This window comes from Amphiura filiformis, chromosome 15 (genome assembly GCF_039555335.1).
Source record: "Amphiura filiformis chromosome 15, Afil_fr2py, whole genome shotgun sequence".
Lineage (NCBI taxonomy): Eukaryota > Metazoa > Echinodermata > Ophiuroidea > Amphilepidida > Amphiuridae > Amphiura > Amphiura filiformis.
Window position 1 is genome coordinate 48,288,513 of NC_092642.1, and position 23,626 is coordinate 48,312,138.

The following is a 23,626-nucleotide window of genomic DNA, read 5'->3' on the forward strand; positions in this document are numbered from 1 at the left end:
ATAGGCCTACATTTTGAATTTTGACAATTGACTATCCCGTTCTTGAAATATAAGAATTTTATGAAACTCCCTCATTTTCAAACTTTTCCGCGGATTCAAATATCAATTGATGATCTGTACTATTCGGAGTGCTATCACTGTGCATCATCAGCGCATGAGGCATTTATTGTCATTGATAGATATTTGACTCTGTGGAACTTACCATCAATTTTTTCAATTTTTTATTTTCCAAAGACCCCCTCCCCAGCTGCACCCTTGGCACAGAGCCTTTCATATCAAAGAAGCTCAAGAGCTCTTCCCATTTCATCCCCTGAGCCAACACTGTACACATGGGTGATCAAAAAATACTAGCAAGTGAAAAGGATTATTTTTTTAACTCTTTTTGGCAACCAGGAAGTAGTAACATGAGTTACGCATTTAGGGGTTTGAAACATTAATGTTCACACACAAAGAAAGAAAACTTTTCTAATCATGCATAGTTTGTTAAGTGTACATTTTCATATTTTGGTAAGTTGAGGCTGAAAAGCGGCTTGGTGATTTTGTATGGCCCAGTGTGACGCACCTAATCGGGATATACTGTCCCGTTTATAAACGGGACAGTATATCCCGATTAGGGGTGTCACTTGAGATGCGTTTAGGACCAAGGCATGGGCGATATTCCTGCACACTGCACAGTGGCACTGCTCAACGTGGGAATCAGTGTACATGGGTAATGATGATCTTTAGCAACCTAAAGGCCATGTGTTTTTGGCAAAAAATATGAGGTGTGGTCAAAAAGTTCCTGCAACAGTGTGTTTTCTCCATGCGTGAGTAAATTTGATGATATCGCCTCTCCCACCTGTGCCTCCTCCCCAATACTTACCATAGATAATTATGGAGTTCAGTTCTACTACAGTCAGACCAGAAGAACTTGTTGTACACAGCGATAACAACAGGTGCCATAACAGACCCAGTCATAGCATCTTCATGACAAGAGTTAACTCCCTGACCATCATGCTCCATGCCAAGACTAAAATATAAACAGAGTTGAAAGATTTAGCATATGCTGCTGCCAATCTCCATAATTAATTAGTAGTTATTTAACTAATCAGTCAGTCAAGAGTGAAAACAGTGACATATAAACAAAAAGTACAATGTACTGCATGTATACCATGGATGCAAGTAGGTGCCTTGGGGTATACAAGAGTTACAAGTTTGATTCTGGGTAGGGATATGCTACTGATGGACCCATTGCTAAACCATGTATACCATTTTCCAAGATATTCTAACCTTATACTTCCACACAGGGGGTGGTGAATTTCAAATGGGGTTACATGTACCTGAATGGGTGACTTCATTTGGAATCAATTTACTGCTAGTTTAAACACCTAGTGACTTTTGGAGTCTTTTCCAGTGTAAAGGGGTTCATACAGACTACTGTTTGAAGTCTTCTCACAGGGATGCAATTCAAGTCTTTATCTTAATGCTCTGCATGCTAGCCATGCGCTTCAACGGAAAAAGTTTTGAAATATTTTCTCAAAATATCAAGAGCTATTCCATTACTAGGCTTGTTTGTACTCATTTTAATGCATTTTTCATGCCGATTCTAAATATGGTTGTGAAAATTTACATTTCTGACATTTTTGAATTTCAAAAAAAAATTGAAACATGTCGTCTGCAGTCGACACTCGACACCCACATGAAGAGAATTAAAAGCTGCATCTTTGTGCCTCCAAGCATTTTGTTCATAACATTAAGCATCTACTTACATATGGCCTAATTCATGGGCGACTATATAAGCCGATTGCAGGCCGCCATCTTTCACCAATGACCACTGGCAGTACCAGCGTTCACACATTACTTCAACCATTGCTATACCTAGAGGTTGACAAGAAATGGAACAAGAAAATACTACATGTATAGGAAAGCTGAGAGGTAGAACAAGGGTTCCCAAGCTGGATCATGACTCCTAATAGTAGGCCTCACAAGAAATGCTGACCTAAATTTTACAAGCTTAACCCCATGAGAACTAACATGCCGATTGGCCAAAAAGAAGTTTTCATTATCAATTGGACCAATCAGCAACATTGTTAGAATAATTTCACCACACAAAAAAATTGGGGTGAATTATTTGCATAGCTCCATTCTGATTGGTGATTAAAGTGAAGATATCATGTAATTGACCAATCAGAGGCAATGTTAGATCGGCAGGTAGTGCTCAGGGGTTAAAGCCACTCCAATCTTTAATGATACTGAAGAGTGTCTTTAGACTTTTAATTGTTTAAATCTTTGATTTTGTTGCGAGAAGTAGAATTAGTGCCACTAAGAAAGCCTGAAATGGTAAAAAAGCCTGAAATAGTGCATAAAGTTGGGGCACAAAAGTTCCTAAAATGGGTTAAAAAATAAATGAAATAAGTCAAAAAGTGAACATTTTGACTTTACAAAGAACATGAATTCAGGCTAGAACCTAAAAGTGGCATCTCTGGGTATGTGTCAGGAGCCCGGGGCCAGGAGTCAGGTGCGGACAGCTTGGGAATCCTTTTGCCAGCTCACTAGCGATCCACAATATGCTCATCTATCAGGACAAAGTTCTTCAACCCCAATACATTTGTACATTCATTGAATGACCTTTGTGAATGTGGGTACAAAAACTCATTCTCTGCAACTTGAGGTTAAATTTTGCACTATGATTGTTCAATTGAGGTTGTTGAACTATGCCATTGGGATGAGGCTAATATTGTGGTCCATAGTGGCTGAAAGTGTACAAACTTACACGTGACCACATTCATGCGCAACTACAAAGGAAGAGAGCAGGCCTCATCTTTATTTAAGGAGCAGCTACGCCTCATACTGCACATGCCCGTGACAGGAGCATAACCTGCATGGGAGAAAGGGAAGGAAAAAATGCCGGGATAAACGAAAGAAAAACAGAAATAAACAAACAGTGAAAATAAATACTAATTGTAAAAGATTATGCATAAGTAAAATAGATATTGCAGAAAACTGAGAAGTAAAATGTTGATTTTTTTAAATGATAATGTGGAGGATTGAATGGAAATTGAAATCATATAAAGTGTTTGAAAACAATCGAAACTTATATACCGTACATAAATACTGCATTGTTTGTAATAAATGCCCCGGGGGGATTGCATTTTTCCAAAATCGGGTTTAAATTCCCGATGGTGCTCTTGTAGAAAGGAGGAATTTACGCCTATACTAATACTTCCATTCGTTTCCGTGAACATTTTGATTTACAAAGAACATGAATTCAGGCTAGAATCTAAAAGTGGCATCTCTATTCTCTTGATTGGGCTGACGTCATAAAGGGAAATAGCCTTGTAAAAGCGAGTGTGCGCATGTGCAGTTCCCGTTTCTCGAACTGGTTGCTATGCACGCGCTTGTGCAAAGGGGACGAATTGGGACAATTGCGGACAGCTTGGGAATCCTTTTGCCAGCTTACTAGCATCCACAATATGCTCATCTATCAGGACAAAGTTCTTTAACCCCAATAAATGGAGAGGGGTGTTTATTAGAGGGGGGGCGTTTAATACAAACAATACGGTAGGTGAAATAATTGAGCATGAAAATGAAGGATATTATGATAAAATAAAGTAGAGCAGGAGATGTGTGTAAAGGTGACTGCACAAAGCTTTAAATAAAAAGTAAAAAAAACACACAAAGAAATGAACTGGAACCGAAGCATGGGAAACATACAGGTTTGGGTACAACATATCATATATCATATTACTTACTTGTCCATGCATGTCTTGTATAGCATCTAACAAGATAATAATATATTTCAGATTCGATGAGAATCACAGAATCGACTCTCATAATGATTCTCGTAACATTTGTTGCAAGAATCAACTTCTTTCATTGAATCATGCAGTTTAAAGTGACTCAGATGTTTTTTTGCGTATTTTTAAGTCAAACTGATATATGATGTAATTGCTTGAGAGAACTGATCAACAGTGAATTGAAAAGACATGTTTTTGATATGAGATAACAGCTGTGTATGAAATCTGATTCTTGACAATGAATTAATCACTGGTTGATGAATTAATCACTACAATTTTAAATCTTTGTAAATCAGTTTTGAGAATAATTCTCAATTAATTATTTCCTAAAAATGACACCTGATTAATTAAATTATTGCACACATATTGGGATGTAATCCTTGGGTTATTATGATGGGGCCAGGGCAAGCTACACAGGGAAGCAGAACCATGTTAATGTGCATCACTGTGATATGTCCATGGCCTGTTACAGTAAAATAGTGTATATGTGTATTTGTGACCCATCACATCGAAACAGACCACTTCGCGGCTAGCTTCATTGGCAGATAACATTGAAAGAAGGTGAAAAAATATAAAGAAAATAAAAAGGATTCTGAGCTTGTTTTGCCTCATAAAACATTTTTACTGTATCTGATTTCAACAAGTAAGGTATCATTTTCAAGCTAAAAAGCAGCAGTTTATCCTAGTGTTTAAATCTCCATTTTCACTTCTCCTGCAAGGTAGTCTGTTTCGATGTGATGGGTCACATTTGGTGTAGTGTCATTGGGGGCAGGTTGCCTACAAATACCAGTAATAAAAAGTACATGCTTTAATGAAGGACAGAATCATTATGTCAAGTGCATATTATAAACTGGGTTCAAAAAGAACTTATAATTTTTCACAAGGTCATATCTTAAAATCCTGTCCATAAAAATGAACCAAAATTGCACACAGGAATACTTCAATACTCTACCTACTGGTCAGTAACCAAACAGTTGTCCAATTGACACAACAGCAAAATGCACTAACATGGAACAGCTTCCTGGACTACATTCACAGCCCAATAATTGGTACCCAACACAAGAAATCTGCGAGTAACTGGAATAGTGTGGAACAAGACCTGTTTCTTGAAGAAAGTATATGAAAAGCAAAAGCAGTCCCATTCCACACTCACTTTTTGGAAATTATCAACTGTGTAAGGATCTTGTATGCATTCTCACAGATTTCTTTTGCTGGGTGCCAATTATTCGCCTGTGAATGTGGTCCACGAAGCTGTTACGTGTCAGTGCATTTTGCTGTTGTGTCAGTTGGACAACTGCTTGGTTACTGACATGTCTTTAGAGTAGAGTATTGAAGTAATCCTGTGTGTAAATTTGGTTCATTTTTATGGACAGAATGTTAAGATATGACCTTGTGAAAAAGTTTCTTTTGAGCCCAGTTAATTAAAGTATGTACTAATTATTACTGGTATTTGTAGCTAAATGTATAAAAGTATATAAAGAAATTTGACATTTTTTAACACATTCTTGAACATCCCAATGCAATTTTGAGTTGATAAACTGGTGAACTCCTTTATTTAATACAGCCACGTCAACAGCACCCTGGACACACATTTGGTGTTACCAGACACTGATAACAATAAAATGCAATAAATTTAATAAAATAATCAGAAAATACAAACCTGCAGGTCCAAAATTTTCTCGTGTTAGAAACACAGCATGATCATAATGATCTGGGTGGTTTTCATCTGGACTAGACTGGCTATATGCCCATTGACATACATTGGTTAAACTACTGGGAGCGTTGTTCTCTACCACCATATTTGCAGACTGTGAATAAAAACACAATAGAAACAATTTTGTTAATATTATTTCTCTTGAGTGTTGGTATGAAACAATTAGAATTACATGATTCGTAATATGATAACATAAGCCCAAAAAATTAGACTTGAATAGGATTTGAACCATGGACCTCTGGGACCTTTTACTGCTTCGAGTCATCTTTTGTTGTCACAATTTTGTCACTTTGGACATTCAATTCAAAATTCATACACTTACCTGGATTTGTCACTTAACTCCCTGAGCACTACCTGCTGATCTAATATTGCCTCTGATTGGTCAATTACATGATATCTTCACTTTAATCACCAATCAAAATGGAGCTTTGCAAATAATTCAACACAATTTTTTGCGTGGTGAAATTATTCTAACAATGTTGCTGATTGGTCCAATTGATAACGAAAACTTCTTTTTGACCAATAGGCAGGTAGTTCTCATGGGGTTAACCCTAACGCCCCAGGCCTATTTTGGCGAGGGGGAGGTAAGAAGGAAGGAAAAGAGAAGAGAAAACTTTTTTCTTGGATGCAGTTTTAAACCAGGGACCCCTCCGGGGGCAGACACATGCACGCCCATACCTTGCCACGGGGGTCTAGCTTGGTCAGCTAAGCTTTCCATGCCCATATCACTGTTTGCATGATGGTGCAATCGCATCACGTGGGATACCCACACTTGCAGATGCTTTGTGAATTGAGATTTTTTGATGTTTGGTACAGTCCTTGGTTATTTTCGAACTATAAGGCAAATGTTTACTGATTTTTAAACCGGTAGTCAAATTTTGTGTGCAGAATGCAAAAAACACACACACAAACACAATTTGAGCTAATAAATAGCTCAAGTAATGTGTTTTCATCATAGTGTATAATAAAAAAAATTGTCAAAGGAAACCCATGTCTACAGAATTCTGGAGAAAAAACTTCCCACCGGAGTAGCACACTTTGCATGCTTCTTGAGGTCAAATTTTGATTAATTGGGAAATATCATTGGAAATGAGGTGATTTTGTCTCATCCTGTCAAATCTGTTTTGTCATAATTAAATATCTGGCACCTGCCCACAAATATATATACAGTCCACAACTTATAAGTTCCCCCTCCCCTTATACTTTTTAAAATAAGTCGAAAAATATTTTACGAAATGTAAAAAGATATGTATAGCCCTTTTTGTTTTACCCCTGTGGACCCATTTATAGCGTCACACATCATTGCGTTCAGTCACAATGGTTAATTGTGTAAGAAAAGAAGCCGTTTTAAAAGTTGCACCCGAGTCCATAGCAGTCAGGGTTTCTTTAACAAACACATGAATAGGCCTGGCCTACTGTATTGTTTGAGAGCTGACTCCTATGGACTCGGATGCAACTTTTAACACTGTTTAATAGTGAACCAATGTGACTGAACGCAATGACGTGTGATGCTATAATTTGGTGCATATATGTAAAACAAATACGGCTACCCATACGTTTTTACACTTTGCATTTTGTCAAATATTTTTCAATTTATTTTAAAAAGTATTCAGGGGGAACTTATAAGTTGTGGACCCTATAGTATACAATCAAAACAATCAAAATAACAGTTTCATCCTCAACACAAACATGCACTCTAAAAAGTGCAGCATTTAGACCTGGTAACCTAGTTTTGTGGATTGGTTTAAAAATAGCAATCAGATGGATTCAGTACTAAAGAATAACACAGTGTGTCAATTCACCCAGACACATTGTATCATGATGTGAATTTGTCCAGCACACTAATCTTAAAGGGACATTCACAGATTTGTCACAGCTAACTATTATACCTTTTTTTTCGGTTTTTTTTTTTTTTGTTATTTATTTGCCTGCAAACTTGTGTTTATAACTGTGATTTCACCTGTCTGAAATGAGTAGTTCATATCTGATTACAAGATATTTGCAACCACCTGACTGTATTTAATATGCAAGGGCTTGCCAGAATAGTAACTAAAAGATTAACGGTTGTGATCTACATGGTTCTGATCTACATTGATGTGTAGACAGTGGGTTGTTACAGCCAACTCATGACGTTTGACAAATAACGTGGGAAGGATCATCTTTACAGTGGAAGGAAACCATTTTGCCCAAGCACGTACTAAAACATTCCTATTACCACTAACTAACCATGTCATTATTTAAAATTTGGCACTTAAGGAAGGTATTAATTCATGCACATTGCATTCATGGAAATAAATCTTCCTAGACAGAAGTAAACATGAGCCTAGACCTGTAATATCAGTGATCATCAACATTGGTTGGAAAACCATGCTGATGAGTCATACGAAACTTTATAATCATGAGAACCAAACATCTTGTGTTTGAAAATTGAAGTTTAACTTTTCAAGATAAATATCAAAATAACTGAAAAACAAGAAATATCTTTAAAAAAGAAAATGCGACAGATGAAGATCTGATGTCCGCCGAAAGTGCCAAGAATGTTAGTAAATAGTCTGTTGTGTGTGTGGTATAATAAGCAGCTGACTTATGTAGGATTCTTGTTTGCTACAGATTGCAAGATGTGCAGTGCCATAACTAGACATTTTCATGGGGGAAGTGGGGAAAACATAATTAATGAGGGGCAAGCATCGTTCATGCTGTTTGGGTTTATAAGCGCACAACACTGGGGGTCTAAGAAGTTTCTTTTTGACATGGGGGTGGGATGGGGTTGGAAAAATTGTCTTGAAGTATAGGGAATCCCGCCCCTTTTGGCAACAAAAGAAGTTTATGATACAAATGTGGGTTTTTTTTAAGATTAAAATGACCAAATATGAGGTTAATTAATAGGCCTACTTTATCTTTTTCATTTGGGGGGGGGGGAGCAAGCAGTGGGCAAGGGTTCAAATGTTATGCGACTGAAGATGTGAATTTTTACAAGTTGTAAGATGAAGATGGAAATGTGTTATTTCTGATTTGATATTCAAACCTTTGTAATCATGGTACATGTAACATTCCTCTTAATAACTTACAAAATGCCATTCTGTGGTAGTAAAATTATAACATAGATCCTGCATATATGCATGTAGGCTTAAAGAAGGTCAACTTTGGTAAATAAACAATTCAACAATACAAACCAGGAAACCAAAGTTTGGTCAAGTAACATCCAACATTCAAGGTTCTGATAACATGGCCAATGAACTTAAACAACCAAATGATATACCATCCAAAACAATTTTAACATTGGAATCAGCTGTTTTATCAAACCTCAGACAAAAGTTTGATTCATGATTGTGGTAAATTTCATTTTAGAATTCAGACAAATTGGCCATTGATAATAATCTGAATGTTTGGATATTTCTTACCACATAATGTCATGTCAGTAAGCTAATAGTAATACTTCAAAATATCACATTAGTTTACTTAGATAATTGATATGCTTTAGGCCACACAAGCAAATCAAAGCATAAGTACATGTATGATCTGTATCCTCCTTTCTATGGATTTGAACATCTTTATAAACCCACTCAAAGTTATCACTCTATGTCCCACAAGACTCATTAACAATTTGTTCAGATTGAATGTTTGACTGGCAAGTGTCAAAGATGAAATCCGTTGACAATTGCCTTTGTTTTGATACTCCTCCTACACGTAACCTTATTCCTTACCACGCATAGGTATGAATCATTATCTGCAGAAATATAAGTCTATAGGAAACATACAATCTACAACATCAGGGGTGGAATTTCGTAAAGTGCCACAGGAGTCCAAGTGGATTCTCGCAAGAGAGTTTTGCGAGAGTCCATGGATTCCCGTAAATGGATTCTCGTTGTACAATCTTGCGGGAGTCCAAAAGGTATTATATGTAGGCCTACGTAAAATGCAAAATAAACTAACAAAGTTAAGTTTTTAATATATGTGTCATCATACTCTCACTTCCATATGTCATTGCATCTTTGGTGACTTTTCCTTTATATTTTGAAGGCTTTGAGTTTTAAACGTAAGTTCACTGAGCCGATCATTTCCAGCGAGAGTCCACATGGACTCTCGCAATAGGACTTTTTACGGAGTCTCTGCAGAGTCGACTCTCAGACTCCACAAATTCCACCCTGAACATTCTTGGCAACATTCCTCAGGGGCACTATGGGACTATACACAGTATATGCTATATCATTTCCTCAGAAAGAACTTTAGAAAGAACTTTAGAAAAAACTTTAGAAAGAAAGAACTTTCGAAAGAACTTCAGAAAGAACTTTAGAAAGAACTTTAGAAAAAACTTTAGAAAGAACTTTAGAAAGAACTTTAGAAAGAACTTTAGAAAGAACTTTAGAAAGAACTTTAGAAAAAACTTTAGAAAGAAAGAAAGAAAGAACTTTAGAAAGAACTTTAGAAAGAACTTTAGAAAGAACTTTAGAAAAAACTTTAGAAAGAAAGAACTTTAGAAAGAACTTTAGAAAGAACTTTAGAAAGAACTTTAGAAAGAACTTTAGAAAGAACTTTAGAAAGAACTTTAGAAAGAACTTTAGAAAGAACTTTAGAAACAACTTTAGAAAGAACTTCATAAAGAACTTCAGAAAGAACTTCAGAAAGAACTTCAGAAAGAACTTTAGAAAGAACTTTAGAAAGAACTTTAGAAAGAACTTTAGAAAGAACTTTAGAAAGAACTTTAGAAAGAACTTAAGAAAGAAAGAACTTTAGAAAGAAAGAAAGAACTTTAGAAAGAAAGAACTTTAGAAAGAAAGAACTTTAGAAATAAATAAAGAAATAAATAAATAAATAAATAAAGAAAGAAAGAAAGAAAGAAAGAAAGAAAGAAAGAAAGAAAGAAAGAAAGAAAGAAAGAAAGAAAGAAAGAAAGAAAGAAAGAAAGAAAGAACAAACTTTAGAAAGAAAGAAAGACATTTATTGAAAGATAGCACAGAATTATGTCAGTCACATACCAAACTGGGCAGGCACAATGAACTCCTTTTTATTGAGTACTTAAATTCACTAACTTTGATTAATGTAACTATTGAAAAGCATTTTATATTTGAATGGGCTTACACTTCACAAGGCATTTTACTCTCCACAAATTGGGCCCACTTTATAGGAAATGCTTTCATATTTGCAACAAAAAATTCATTCTGAAAATGAAGTGCAATTTTGTGTAGCATCCATGAACTTGCTGAACTTGTAAACTCATCCCACAGTAGGTACTATGCCAACACTGGGATCCACAACATGCTCATCTATCAGGGGCACAGGTCTATAACCCCAATACATTTGTACATTCATTGAATGACCTTTGAAAATTTGGGTACTAAAACTCATACTCTGCAACTTGAGGTCAAATTTTGATGCTTGTTTAATTGAGGTTATTGTACTAAGCCATTAGGATGAGGCCATTATGGTCCATAGTGCGATTTCATTCCGTAAATTTTTGAATGTTGATAAGATTTTATACGTCATTCAGGAGATAACCTACTGGAAACACCACATGGTAAATCAAGTTTTGTTATACATACTGTCAATTCAATCCAACTTATTTTTGTTACGAAGCTATATTTTGTGACATTGAAAGAAAGGGAGTGATGTTTGGGTATGACAACGTACAAGTTTGGATAAATTTTCTCACAGATTTCCATAAACAAATTCGTAGCCTACCCATCAACATTAATTCTCATCAACCATTATACACTAAGCTAAAAAAGAAACATATATTTTTTCACAAGGTCATATCTTAAAATACTGTGCATCAAAATGAACCAAAATTACACTCAGGATTACTTCATTACTCTACTCTAAACATGTCAGTAACCAAGCAGTTGTGCAACTGACACAACAGCAAAATGCACTGACAATGAACAGCTTCCCAGACAACATTCACAGCCCAATAATTGGCTCCCAGCACAAAAAATCTGTGAGAATGCGTATAAGATCCTTACTCAGATGACAATTTCCAAAGAGTATGCGGAATAGTGTGGAACAGGGCTGATTTCTGCTTTTCAAGCACTTTCTTCAAGAAACAGGTCTTGCTCTACACTATTCCACTTACTCACAGATTTCTTGTGCTGGGTGCCATTTATTGGGCTGTGAATGTGGTCCAGGAAGCTGTTCCATGTCAGTGTATTTTGCTGTTATGGCAGTTAGACAACTGTGTTGTTACTGACATGTGTTTAGAGTAGAGTATTGAAGTAATCCTGAGTAATTTTGGTTCATTTTTATGCACAGGATTTTAAGATATGACCTTGTGAAAAATTGTAAGTTTCTTTTTTGGCTTAGTGTAGTTTACACATTCAACAGGAAGGATGATTCAAAATACCCACCAGCCATTGACCTGTAACTATTGGTAGTAGTCCAGTAGCAGGCCTGGCTGGCCACTGACATTTTAAAGCCTCAAATTATTATAAAACTAACCCCAGTTTTGAATTGATTTTTGCATGATCATTACACAGCACATTTATTTATTCCTGGAAATTCATTCCAAATACCATTTACACATTCCAAATACCAATACGCATTCTGTCGTGAGAAAGCACATTATTTATTCCTGGAAATTCATTCCAAAAACCATTACCACATTCTGTCGTGAGAGAGCACCTTTATTCCTGGAAATTCATGTCAAATACCATTTACACATGCTGCCGCGAGTAATACCATTTACACGTACATGCTGTCGCGAGTGGCAAGCCCTTCCTTTGCGATCTTGCTTAACCACATCTGGGTCATTACAACTCTCTTGCCTAATCAATCAAAACTTGCAAAGTTCAATGTAAGAAAATTGTAATAATTAATCATCTGATCAGATTTATAACAAGAATACATAGAAAATCCCAATGACGTCATTAGGACATTAGTGGTTTACATTACTTGTACTACCAAAATAAATAGTAGCATATGTTTGTACTTACTTGTGCTGAATTGAGTAGAATTATTCTGATAACTGTCAGATCTATGTTAGCTTCTAATGATGGATGAGCATAGGCTACATTTACCTGATGAAAGAAGAAAGAAAAACACAGTAAATAAAACCAACCTTACTGTTATTGTATTACAGCTTCGCCCAATTTCAGATGAACACGACTCATAAAATCAGGTACATCGCAAAATAGATCAAGATTAACATGATTCAATGGGCTTTGAATTTTCCCCCCTGTTACCCAGGTAACAAAACACCTGAGATATGGCAAAGTATTCTTTGGTTAAAATTATTTTCCAAGCGGAACAACTTGAGACCACTTTGAGCGAAATCGGGGCATTTTTGATTTTTTACCCCTGTACATAATCATGGAGACCAACATTTGACATTTTACCTTTATGCCTATAACTCAAGAACTATACATATCGGAGATAGGTCAAACTATACTTTTTCTGAATCCTAGATGATTTTTATCCATATTCCCCAATTTTGAAATTTGAGGTCTGTATTAGTGGCCATTTTGGAAATATGCAAATTAACATTTTTCCCCTGTGCCCTTTTTTGCCCTTTTTGGATATGTTGTTCAGGAGGGTGTTTAGAGTCACTAGCAAGAAAAAACATTGGTGTTCCTTTTTTTTCTAGGTACTTAAGGGATGGGGTATGAACGTTTGGACAGTATTTATTGTGGGACATTAGAGCACATCAGACATATCGAATTGCATTTTGAATAATGAAGAATGTCCTTCTGATATCAAATAATTTTGATTTTTTGAAATTCGCAATGTAATACACATTTTATGGCAAATGATTAAAATTTATATTTTTGATATTTAACAGTACTTTCAAAGTAAACTTTATAAATCTGATGATTTAAACTTAAAGTGTATGTAGGTGGGATAAAAAGCCGACGATCAATTGAAAATTTTGACCTTTCGTATTGAAGATATGGATTTTTCCCCCAAAACACCAACAAAAATTAGGTCTTTTTGGGAAAAAAAATCCATATCTTCAATATGAACGGCCAAAATTTTCAATTGATCGTCGGCTTTTCCTCCCAGCTACATACACTTTTTAAAGAATATATCATTAGATTTATAAAATTTACTTCGAGGACTGTTATATATCAAAAATGTGAAAAATATCAAATTTTAATAATTTGCCATAAAATTTGTATTATATCGTGAATTTCAAAAAATGAAAATTATTTGATATCAGAAAGACATTCTCCGTATTCAGAATGCAATTCGGTATGTCTGATGTGCTCTCATGACCCACAAAAAATACTGTCGAAACGCTCAAAACGCTCATTCCAGATCCCTTAAAATTGTCTCCTCTAAAATGAACATAAAGACACTTACTATGTGCATCATTGTCATCAGATATGTGATGACATGTCCTTCCCCATGGAAACTCCTCACTGCATAATCAGCTGTAATAAGTGTTTCTATATGATGCTCCCTGTCATATGTGCTGATACTTTGACGTTTTTGTCTATTGGTGTGCGATGAATCTTCTGGTTCATGTAGTTCACTGTATGGATCTCTGTACATTTCATCATCTATTAGGCGGGGATGTGTGACTGAAATGAGATTGATGGCAAAATAGTTCAAATTACTGGTAAAATCTACCAATTGTACATCGCCATTGTTTAATGTTTAAGTGATCTGGGCAGTGGCAGCGCTACGGGTAGGGGGGGGGGGGCAAGGGGGAGGTCAAATATTTTTCTTGCCCCTCCCCACCAACTTTTGAGGCAAAAAAACCCAAATTACGTAAATTTCCACTTTTTGTGGCAATTTTGGTGCTCTTGGTGCCGCCCCTGGATCTGGGTTCCATTTCACTAAACTTTTAACCCTTCATAACTCAAGTAACCATTCGTAAAGTTTCGAATACCCAATACTAGACGTAACTTTACGAAGGGGTCCCTGTAGTAAATCCCTATTATTAACGAAGGGTACCATTCGTAAGTAAGTATAGTGAAATGGAACTTACGAATTGTCGTAAATTACGAACAATTTCGAGACTTATGAAGCTTCGTAAAGTTTAGTGAAATGGACCCCAGGAGTCACAACAGTAACACACCAGTGACAGTGTCTTAGCTAGCCTGCATCCATCTGCCCCTCATTTTAGAAAATGGCTGGGAGTTTGCTCCTGGGACAGGCAAAATTAATGCCTTTGACAGATGCTACATTACAATATTGTAGGTGTTAAAAAAGGCTGTTGACTTTTTTTAGGAAACCAGATTTGCAAAACAAGGTCATAGCAAGTAGCAACACATATTTGAACTCTTTGAACCACCAATGGGCTGTAGAAGCAAAGTCTAGTAAATGTTTTAAAAGTCAAATTAGACATTTTGGGAAGCCCTGGAGTACATAAAGGCCTACATGTACAAAAATGTATGCTGAATAAACTTGATGAAGAATAAATATTGTCAACTTCAACCTGGGATGGTCAAAACACAATTAACATGTTTGCATATGAGCTGTCACAATAATCTATTATGTTGCTATGACGACCTATGACAAGTGTCAAATTCTTGGCTAATTGTTCTCAACTTTAAGCTTTGTCTGCTGTGGAGGCATGCTGCTTCTTTGTGAATGTTCCACATGTATTTGCTCGAGCACCGCATTTCTCGAGCACAGGCTCGGAAAAATCTGCCGTCTGAACGCTTTCGAGGATTCCACTCCTTGAGGTTTTCCCCCAAATTTATACCCAAGAAATTTAGGGGATTTCACAAGTTCCCCAAGTGGTGCTCGAGCTCTACTACCATATGTGAATGCTACATTTTGTTTTTGTTTCAATATATATGCCAAAATCTGAATTTGATCAATGCCTAAGGTGTTCTGTCAATCAAAGGGCCGTAGCATGTGAATTTTTTTTTTTTATATATCTTGATTTTAATTTGGGCATATCTATTTGTATATATATTTGGGGGTACGATTACCGAATAGGGTGCAACATGCTAGACTTGAGTCCAGTCCTTGTTTACGGAGTTTAGGGTTAGGGTTTAGGGTTGGGGTAGGGCAGTCTTGTAATAAGACTAGTAGAGTTGCACCCTATTCGGCAATCGCTCCTATTTGAAATTTGGGCATATCTTTATTTTAATTTGGGTATATTTATTTGTATTTGGCCACATTTTTCAAACTCATCTATAGTCCTGGTCAGCCATATCAACGGGGCTTTCAAATTTGACATACACTGACTTCATAAAGAATAGGCCTAACAAGAAACCTCCTATGCAGCAGGTATCTGGTTAACTACCTGCCTTCCTGCTGTGCATGAACTTGTTGCAAGTAAGTTCACCAATTGATGGCATAATATCATTGAAAATAAATACTACTCAATGTCTGTGATCAGGTAATGACACACTGCTGTGACAACATGGATGCTTGTGGCTAAACACATAGGCCTATACTAAACACAACTTGGCATATCAAAAGCCACAATATTAAACACTTTTGCACCAAATGATCCTTGGTAATTGGCCATGTAACCAATGATAATAAACAGTCCTGAAGGACTGAGCTACTGTGAGAACTAGAACTGGCTCAGTTCCTCTTATTTTGATGAGCCTTGGCCAATAGCCCACATTTGCCAACATAATAGGCCTTCTGATTGAAGGCTTATGAAGCCACTTGAGCTGAGGACCAAAGCTAGTTGTAGAAGGCCTATATGAAGGCCTATATAGGCCTTCTACAACTAGCTTATAGAACACACACCGGGAGAACACAAAACAACCCGGCAAAACAAGTGATATGTGAGCCCATTTAGCACACATCAAGAGGTGCAGATCAAATCAGTACCATCAGCTACCATCCCTTTATAAATGTGAGCATGAATTGAATTGAATTGAATTGAATTGAAATGAATTGAATTGAAATGAATTGCATTGAATTGAACTGAAATGAACCGGTTTTGTAAACCTGAGGTCCTGGGTTTGATTCCTGGGCGGGATCACTTTTTTCTCTGTTTGTCTCCTTTATTATTTGCTACAGTGAACCTGGTGAAAAATTATATTTATCTATATAATTCCAATAGATCATGCCACTGTTTTTCCTTGTTGAATTGAATTGATGAAACATTAGAGTGTATGCAATAAACCAACCAGAACAACAGTATATAAACCAGGGGGATATTACATTTTAGAGGGAAATAAATAAATTGCCTAAAATTTGTCATTTGTGGCCTTAATTTCACTGGGAGTGGGGAAAGGGTCCAGATCCCCCATACCACCCCCTGGCGCTGCCATTGTAACCATGACCAATGATTGAAAGGCAATTCCAATAATGAAAGATGTGTTTCCCTTGTCCAAATTTTTGACTAAAATGTGTAAAACATATCAAACATGTAAAAATAATGGGATTTCTTTAAATCACAGACAATAAACAACAAAAAATTCTACTAAGCTGTACATTAATGCATCAGCAATATTTTTTTAAAAGGATGAACACTATTTTTTTTTCAAATTTGGCATTTTGTGGAAATGAAGTGGTAAAACCATACTGTTACTGAACTAATTGCATGTAGAATTGTAGATGAAACTCTGGTTGTTGCTTTCAATTCCTGCATGTACTTTGAAACTGGGACAAAAACTTGGAAAAAAATCTGAATGAAATAACAAAAGTATTATTGTTTTGATAAAATGTGGCGTAAAGGGCATTTGGGATTACAATTCTATGGTACGTGACTTACCGTATTTATTGTGATTCAAAAAATAAATAAAGAAGTTGGGATACGTCAAAACATTTCTATGAAATGAAACTGTATTGTAAAGTTAACAAAACAGGTTTAGGTGTCTACATCAATAAGCAGCCTAACAAATGAGTTGTGCGTCAATTCATTTGCAAGTGTGAGTCAACTTATAATTTCAAAGAAAATATCAAATCAATTAATTTGAAAGAAAAAATGGAAGGAAGAGGGACATTTAGGAAAAGAAAAGAAATATAAAAAGAAAAAAGACATCTTTCTGACACAATAAGATTCTAAGGCAACCATTTCGAACCATGATCAATGCTATGTTCCAAGAGTTCAAGCACCCGACAAAAAAAAAGAAAGATAAAGAAAAAAAAGAGAAGCTATGTTTTTTTATTATCATTCATCTATTTATTTATCATTACTATCATTATTTGGGGGATGCAAAATTGGGCCCAAATTGTGTATTTTTTCATTGATAATGTTACAGATCCTATACTGCAGTTCAACTGGAATTGCAATACACATAGCAGTGTCTTCCTACACTAGGGGGGTGGATTGCAAAAGGAATAGCCCAGCCACTATGGACCACAATGGCCTCATCCCAATGGCATAGTTCAATAACCTCAATCAAACAATCATAGTGCAAAATTTGACCTCAAATTGCAGAGTATAAGTTTTTGTACCCAAATTGTCAAAGGTCATTCAATGAATGTACAAATGTATTGGGGTTAATGAATTGTGTCCTGATAGATGAGCATGTTGTGAATCCTAGTGATTACATCTATCAGGGGCACAGTTCTTTAACCCCAATACATTTGTACAGTCATTGAATGACCTTAGAAAATTTGGGTACAAAAACTCATACTCTGCAACTTCAGGTCAAAGTTTCCACTATGAGTGTTTAATTGAGGTTATTAAACAATGCTACTGGGATGAGGCTATTATGGTCCATAGTGAACCTGTTTGTCTCATAATGACAAAAACATGAAAAGTTAGGTAACTCCAAAGATCAGGATGCGGTTTGGACAAAATTCAGACCTGAAACTTGAGTAGTTTACAAACAAGCTGTTTGTATGGGGAAAATCTCAAATCCATTTTGGGGTGTTCATATGGGAAAAGGTTGAGTATGAAATACAAACCACTTGTGAGTATCATAACAGATAATATTTACAAACACGTTGTGGTTAATTTTATGTCTCTAACACCAGGTGGTGCGAGTGCGAGTGACAAATTTACTATAATCCATGGATTTCTGTGTAATTGAATGGGATTATTTTCAAATTTTCAAATTTCACGTAATTGCAAAACAAACAAGTAGGGTATGTTAAGAAATTAGACAATAATAACTGTGCACCATCTATTTTGAGCTCATTGTGTGAAATTGGAGGGGTTTGCTTTGGGCCGAGGTATTTTTCCTCCGGAGCGGTCTTTTCCTTCCAACAGCAAAACAGTTAGGGTTAAGACAGTAATCCCAGCGGTCTTAATGACTTGGTCCTAGCTAAGTATTTAACCCTAACACCCATTATTCTTTATGGCAAATGAATAGGAAAGAATGAAGTAATAAAAAAAGAAGATGAACAAAGAAGTTATTTGTTACCCTGGGGATTCGAACCTGCGACCCCTCACGTGCCAAACACCTGATCGGTGACCTGTAGCCACAGGCATTTCATTTGCCCAGCTAATGAAAAAGTGTGTATATATGAATAGGGTGATTGCATAATCACATCACATGGGATGCTAGTTCCAATAATTGGAACTTACGGCTCCGACCGTGAGTTCCAAGGAGCTATGTGTTTGTGTCGCCGTGGTTTAGCGTTCATTCATCACCATATTCACGTGTACACAGTCGTTGAGTGGACTTTTCGCTGCTCATTAAAATCACTCAAAAATCATCTTTTTAAATATTTCTTTGGACAAAAGCTGATGCGTAGAATAGGTTGAACAATCACAGATGACATACAGCAGTGACACAGGTTTCTTAAGTGAGTATTTTACTAGATATACAAAATGCAAACTTGCCAAAATAAAACCCTGGAGGCACCCTATGGGAGTATCTACAACTTGAGAACAAGTCCTTAAACGTTCAAAATTTGTAGTTACTACAACTAATGGGATCCATTCCTGCTGTAAGATTTTGTAAGATGTATAGGTGTTAGGATCAATGGCTTCCATCCCGATGATCCATCACTTTTCACATGACCAAATAGAATGAGGAACTGGAAAGTTGATTTGGTCACAGATCGCGGTTTGGCTTCACAAACCTGACATGGTTCCGTATTTATTGGAAAAGGAAAGTTTTTTATGCCAAATCACCTAGGAGTATGCTTCGGGGTAACCATGATCATTTCCCATGATTTTGCACATATTTATAATACCAAATCACATCTGAATGGTATACATTATTTCATATTTCAACAACTCCTCCTATACCTTTGTACAGGAGCCAACCGTTGTTAAACCGTGATGAATCCACACTTTTACTGTAGCGTATACGCGAACGCGAGCGAGACTACGCATTACGCGGGAGCGCGTAAAATTAGTCATGTCTGGAACTTTTGTGCGTGCAATGCGTGTGCAAGCTTGCAAGTTGAATCTGAGAGCTGTTGAATTCCGTATTTTTCAGGTAGCGGCTAAACATTGCCGTTTTATTCTGTAGGCCCTAGTTTTATTGCTGATATCAACAGAGAAATCATCGAAGTTTTTGTAAAGATGAGTGGCAATGATTAAGTGATATTCCTCGTGAAATAATCGGGAATTATACAATCTTTAGCTTCTTTTCGTTGTTGACAGGGATTCAATCATGTTTCATCGTTGTTCATCACCGTTTAACAACTTCGTCGCGCGTTTGCGTGGTTTACTTACTCGGGCAGCTAAAGCTGCCCTCGCCAAGTAAACCACGCAGACGACGCTGCCGACATCGTTGTTAAACGGTGATGAACAACGGTGAAACATGATTGAATCCTAAAAATAATACCAAATCATATCTGAATGATGTGGCAATTTGTTTTTCATATAACCTGATTAACCAGGGAATGAATTACTGTATAAGTGGTTATTTTCGCGTACAGTTATTTTCGCGAATTGGAGTGAGAGAGACATTTTTGGGATTGTTATTTTCGCGATTGCCTAGTCTTGCCCTATACTTGCAATACATTTAAATACATATATTCGCAAAGCCTGTGTCAATTTCGCGAATGGTGAGTGCCATCCGCGAAAAAATCCGCAAAAATAAAACCCTCATGAAAATTACCACTTATACAGTACAAGCAGGCATGAGAATACACATTCATGGAAAAGTCCGAAAATTCTCAAAAAAGCTGTAAAAGCATGTAAAATTATACAAAAAACACCCCAAAATGGGCTGAAAATAAATAAAATTGCGGAAACTTTAACATCACAAAGGTCTCGTTTCTGTGTTTTGACTTGAAATTCTCATGCCTGATAACAAGTCCTGTCTGCTTTTGGGATCCCCTGGAACATTCCAAGCCTATTTCACATTGATCTCAAATGAGCTTCCTTTTGCACCATCATACGAAGATGATCTGGGGGTCCATTTCACTTAACTTTTAATCCTTCATAACTCAAGTAACCGTTCGTAATGTTACGAATACCCAATACTATACCAATAACTTTACGAAGGGTTCCTGTAGTAAATCCCTATACTTACGAAGGGTACCATACGTAAGAATATTTAGTGAAATGATTTTGAGACTTGCGAAGCTTCGTAAAGTTGAGTGAAATGGTCCCCAAGACTCTAATTGTTCAAATAACATCACATATTGTTTTACCAGTTGACCTCAAATGACCTCAATATGACATTTACCACATACATACAAAGTTTCCAATAGGGAAAATTTGTTTTCACAGATTTGGAGAGTCCCTCCCTGTACAGACAAATGTTAGAATTTGTGATTGATTGAAAAGAAATATTATTTCTTGATTTTTATTTTAATCAATCCTAGCATTTGTCAGTAGATCTAAGTACTCTCCAAATCCACAAAAAAAAACCCACCCCAAAAACCCCAATTGCTTCATTGGCAATGATCTTTAACCCACTAAGCACTACCTGCCGATCTAACATTGCCTCTGATTGGTCAATTACATGATATCTTCATTTTAATTACCAATCAGAATGGAGCTTTGAAAACAATTCACCCCAATTTTTTTGCGTGGTGAAATTATTCTAACAATGTTGCTGATTGGTCCAATTGATAATGAAAACTTCCTTTTGACCAACCAGCAGGTAGTTCTCATGGGGTTAAAAAATCTTTAGCAAAAAAAGATACTTACAGTTATAATTTGCATCAAAATAATCTGTGTCTCCTTTCCAATCTTTCCTTCTATACATGATGTGAAGGTGTCCTTCAGTAACATTAGACGACTCACTAGGTACTTCAATTGGTTCTATGATGTATTCCTCTGTCTCTACTCGTATTAGGCCACTCTGTGGGAAACAATGTAAAATGAAAATGATTCAGTAACTCGACAATATGAGGGAAACAGTGGCGGCACCAGGATTTTTTTTCGGGTGGGGGCATTGGGGGCATAGTGAATTTCAGGGGGGGCAAAATTAACAAATTTTGCACAAAATTGGCAATTTGGAAATTTGTGTGAGTTTGCACTTTTGCCTCAAACATGGGGGGGAACAAGAAAGATATTTGGGGAAAATGCCCCCTGTAACTCTGCCACAGGAGGGAACGCTACAATGCATGAACCAATTGCACCCACCTCAACTGAACTCTTTTGGTGGTGTATTATTCAAGAATTTAATGGTTCAAGCAGTTCTTGATGAACACCGGCATAGTGATTGTAGGGATGTAAGGATGAGAGCCTCTCAATCTGGAGTGGTGGGTTGGTATAGTGGTTCGGTCCTCACTTTACACCACTGATGTCCAGGGTTCAAGCCCCGGCTGTTTAGGCAACTTAATGTGCATATGTGACCGTACAGCACGAATGAGCCGTAAATTCCCTAAATTGTATTCTAAGTTACAGTGTAAAATGTGCATGAGGGTCGTATTCATCGGTATCTCTAGCTGGCGCGACATCTATCTCATTTTGATAGTCAAACACCAATCAATAATCCTATTGTTGAAGAGGATAATAAGCTTCTACCTTAGATGGCTATAGAATTTTTAACAGCTCTGGTCTTTGTTTGCTTTGGCTAAATCCTGTTCAAGTGGTGGGTTACCAGGCATTGTATTTTGTATAGGTATGTACAACCAACAGTCAACAATGAGAGAACTTTCTTGAACCTTGTTGACTTGGGGATGATTTGAAATGACCAACAATTATGACTGTTTATTTTGTTGCCAGCAATGTGGAAAAAGAGACACATGAAGAAACAAAAAAAGCTACCATTTTGTTGAAGGAGCAAAGTCCAACAAACCATAACCCCGCTTCTGGATATCGTTTGAAGTCAAATAATAATAATATACCATTTTAAAGCTTATGATGTATATTTTCTAAACACAAAATAAAACAAAATTGACCGGGGGAGGAATTTACGGCTCATTCACCGTGTACGGTCACATATGGTTTTAATCCCACACTCTTTTCGGAAGTTTTCCTTGGGTGCTCCGGGTTCCTCCTGCATTATTTTTAGACCTAATGGATAATGGCGTAAATGGTGTGAGTAACCAATACATCCAAGCACTCATCCCAACACTTCGATATCAATAATAAGATCGGCCCCTCAGGACTCACCCACCTCAATTGTACTCAAAATATCATTGGAAATTGCCAATTAAACCTTGCCCTGCCTATGATAAGACCAAAATGCAGTGGCGGCACCAGTAATTTTTTTCAAGGGGGCATTGGGTGGGGGCAAAGTGAATTTCAGGGGGAATCGACAAATTTTGTGCAAAATTGCCACCAAAAGGGTGAAAAAGTGGCAATTTACATCATTTTGGGGTTTTTTTTTTTTTTTTTTTGGGGGGAGGCAAATGCCCCCTTGCCCTCCGTGAGCGCCGCCACTGCCAAAATGCAATGTCTGTAAATAATGTACAAAATTTACATTGTTTTTTAAGAAGCATTTTCACTTAAAGTTTGAAAAAGCTATTACAGATTGCTGAACCAAAATGTCTTATTTTGTCTTTAATACGTAGCTTACAGCTTAACCACTGAATCTGATTTTTACAATCCTCCAGATGAGCAAATCACTGAATATGTCTTAACAAATTTTAAACCCCACTCTTTTCTAATTTTCCAACTGCCAGAGTGACACTTCTAAAGCATGCAGTGACAGAGAATCACCCTCCTCTTCAGCATGCTCACTAATCCTGAGTGGGTGGGGCAGGCAACACAGATGGCACCTCCAACCCCCCCCCCCCACCCCTGAAAGATGTTAGGGTTTAATGTTTGCAATATATTCTATTTAGAGTTCTGTAGTGGTATTTTTTGTTTGCGATATCTCACAGGAAATTTATTCCTATGAGTGCATTCATAAGCATATAGTGCAATGAAATGGCAAAATTTTAATTACCGTGCATCTGCATCTATTTAAAATATTAT

The 23,626-nt window shown here is 36.6% G+C and overlaps 1 protein-coding gene across 2 annotated transcripts in view; it reads right to left on the minus strand.

Annotated features, from left to right (window-relative positions):
* Window positions 1–23,626, minus strand: part of LOC140171751 (A disintegrin and metalloproteinase with thrombospondin motifs 3-like) — an 84,626-nt gene that overhangs the window by 43,596 nt on the left and 17,404 nt on the right. For both annotated transcript variants that reach the window (XM_072195069.1, XM_072195070.1), the window contains exons 4-9: window positions 21,407–21,560; window positions 13,783–14,003; window positions 12,417–12,500; window positions 5,437–5,584; window positions 1,749–1,857; window positions 863–1,009 (exon numbers count right to left, since the gene is read on the minus strand). In XM_072195069.1, coding sequence (XP_072051170.1) covers window positions 863–1,009; window positions 1,749–1,857; window positions 5,437–5,584; window positions 12,417–12,500; window positions 13,783–14,003; window positions 21,407–21,560 — 863 coding nt within the window. The remainder of the gene's footprint in view (window positions 1–862; window positions 1,010–1,748; window positions 1,858–5,436; window positions 5,585–12,416; window positions 12,501–13,782; window positions 14,004–21,406; window positions 21,561–23,626) is intronic.